Source organism: Anarrhichthys ocellatus, unplaced genomic scaffold (assembly GCF_004355925.1).
Source record: "Anarrhichthys ocellatus isolate YVR2014 unplaced genomic scaffold, GSC_Weel_1.0 scaffold3257, whole genome shotgun sequence".
NCBI classification, from domain to species: Eukaryota; Metazoa; Chordata; class Actinopteri; order Perciformes; family Anarhichadidae; genus Anarrhichthys; species Anarrhichthys ocellatus.
Window position 1 is genome coordinate 1 of NW_022283231.1, and position 880 is coordinate 880.

At 46.0% G+C, this 880-nt stretch overlaps 1 protein-coding gene across 1 annotated transcript in view; it reads left to right on the forward strand.

The window, feature by feature from the left end:
- Window positions 1-309: 309 nt before the first annotated feature.
- The window catches only part of soul5l (heme-binding protein soul5, like), a gene marked incomplete at its 5' end in the record, with an annotated part of 3,444 nt that continues 2,873 nt past the window's right edge, over window positions 310-880 (forward strand). The window contains 2 exons of the mRNA XM_031840758.1: window positions 310-389; window positions 688-769. Coding sequence (XP_031696618.1) covers window positions 310-389; window positions 688-769 — 162 coding nt within the window. The remainder of the gene's footprint in view (window positions 390-687; window positions 770-880) is intronic.

Consider the following 880-nt stretch of genomic DNA (forward strand, 5'->3'; position numbering starts at 1 on the left):
TCTCTCTCTCTCTCTCTCTCTCTCTCTCTCTCTCTCTCTCTCTCTCTGTCTCTCTCTCTCTCTCTCTGTCTCTCTCTCTCTGGAGTTCATAAAGACTGACGTCATCAGCCTGCTGTGGAAGAAGTACTTCAGTAGTAATACCAGCGGTGTAGAAATACTTCAAAAGTATTGTTGAAGTATTAGCTTAATAATCTACTTAATGCACCATAAGATACCATAAAATACAAGTGCCTCAAATGTACACTGAAGTACTTGAGTAAATGTACTTTGACTGACTGCTATACTATGACATAGTACTTCTAAACGTAGATTAACGTGTCCTCCCTCAGGGTTTTCCTCTCCGTGGTGGCGCTGCTGGCCGTCGTGGTCTCTGCTGAAGGAAGTGTTGGGTGAGTCGAGGTCGTATACTTCTGTGTATTACTACAGTAGAAACAGACAGGAGTACTGAGTACAATACTGAATATTTTCACCTCTTTACCTTTCTGATGTGGAACTGAAGCTGTTACCTTTGTTCTCTACAAACACACCAGACTCCATTGATACAAACAGTCATCAGAACTCAGGGGTTTGTGGTCTCCATCGGTTAGCTTGTGTTGTTGTGTGACTTTGGTGTTTAGATCAGATTCACCAAAGTCACTTCTGAAGCGTCGTGTGACAGTGAAATGAATCCGTCTCTCTCTCTGACAGACCGAGCACCAACACCAGCTTCTGCTCCGAGTCCAAGGAATGTCTGGAGTATCAGCTGGTCTGCAAAACCGACGAATATGAGGTGAGAGGACCTCCGGTCGACACAGCAGGACGCCTTCACCCGGCCGTCGCTTCTCACACCGCGCGTGTGTGTGTGTGTGTGTGTGTGTGTGTGTGTGTGTGTGTGTGTGTG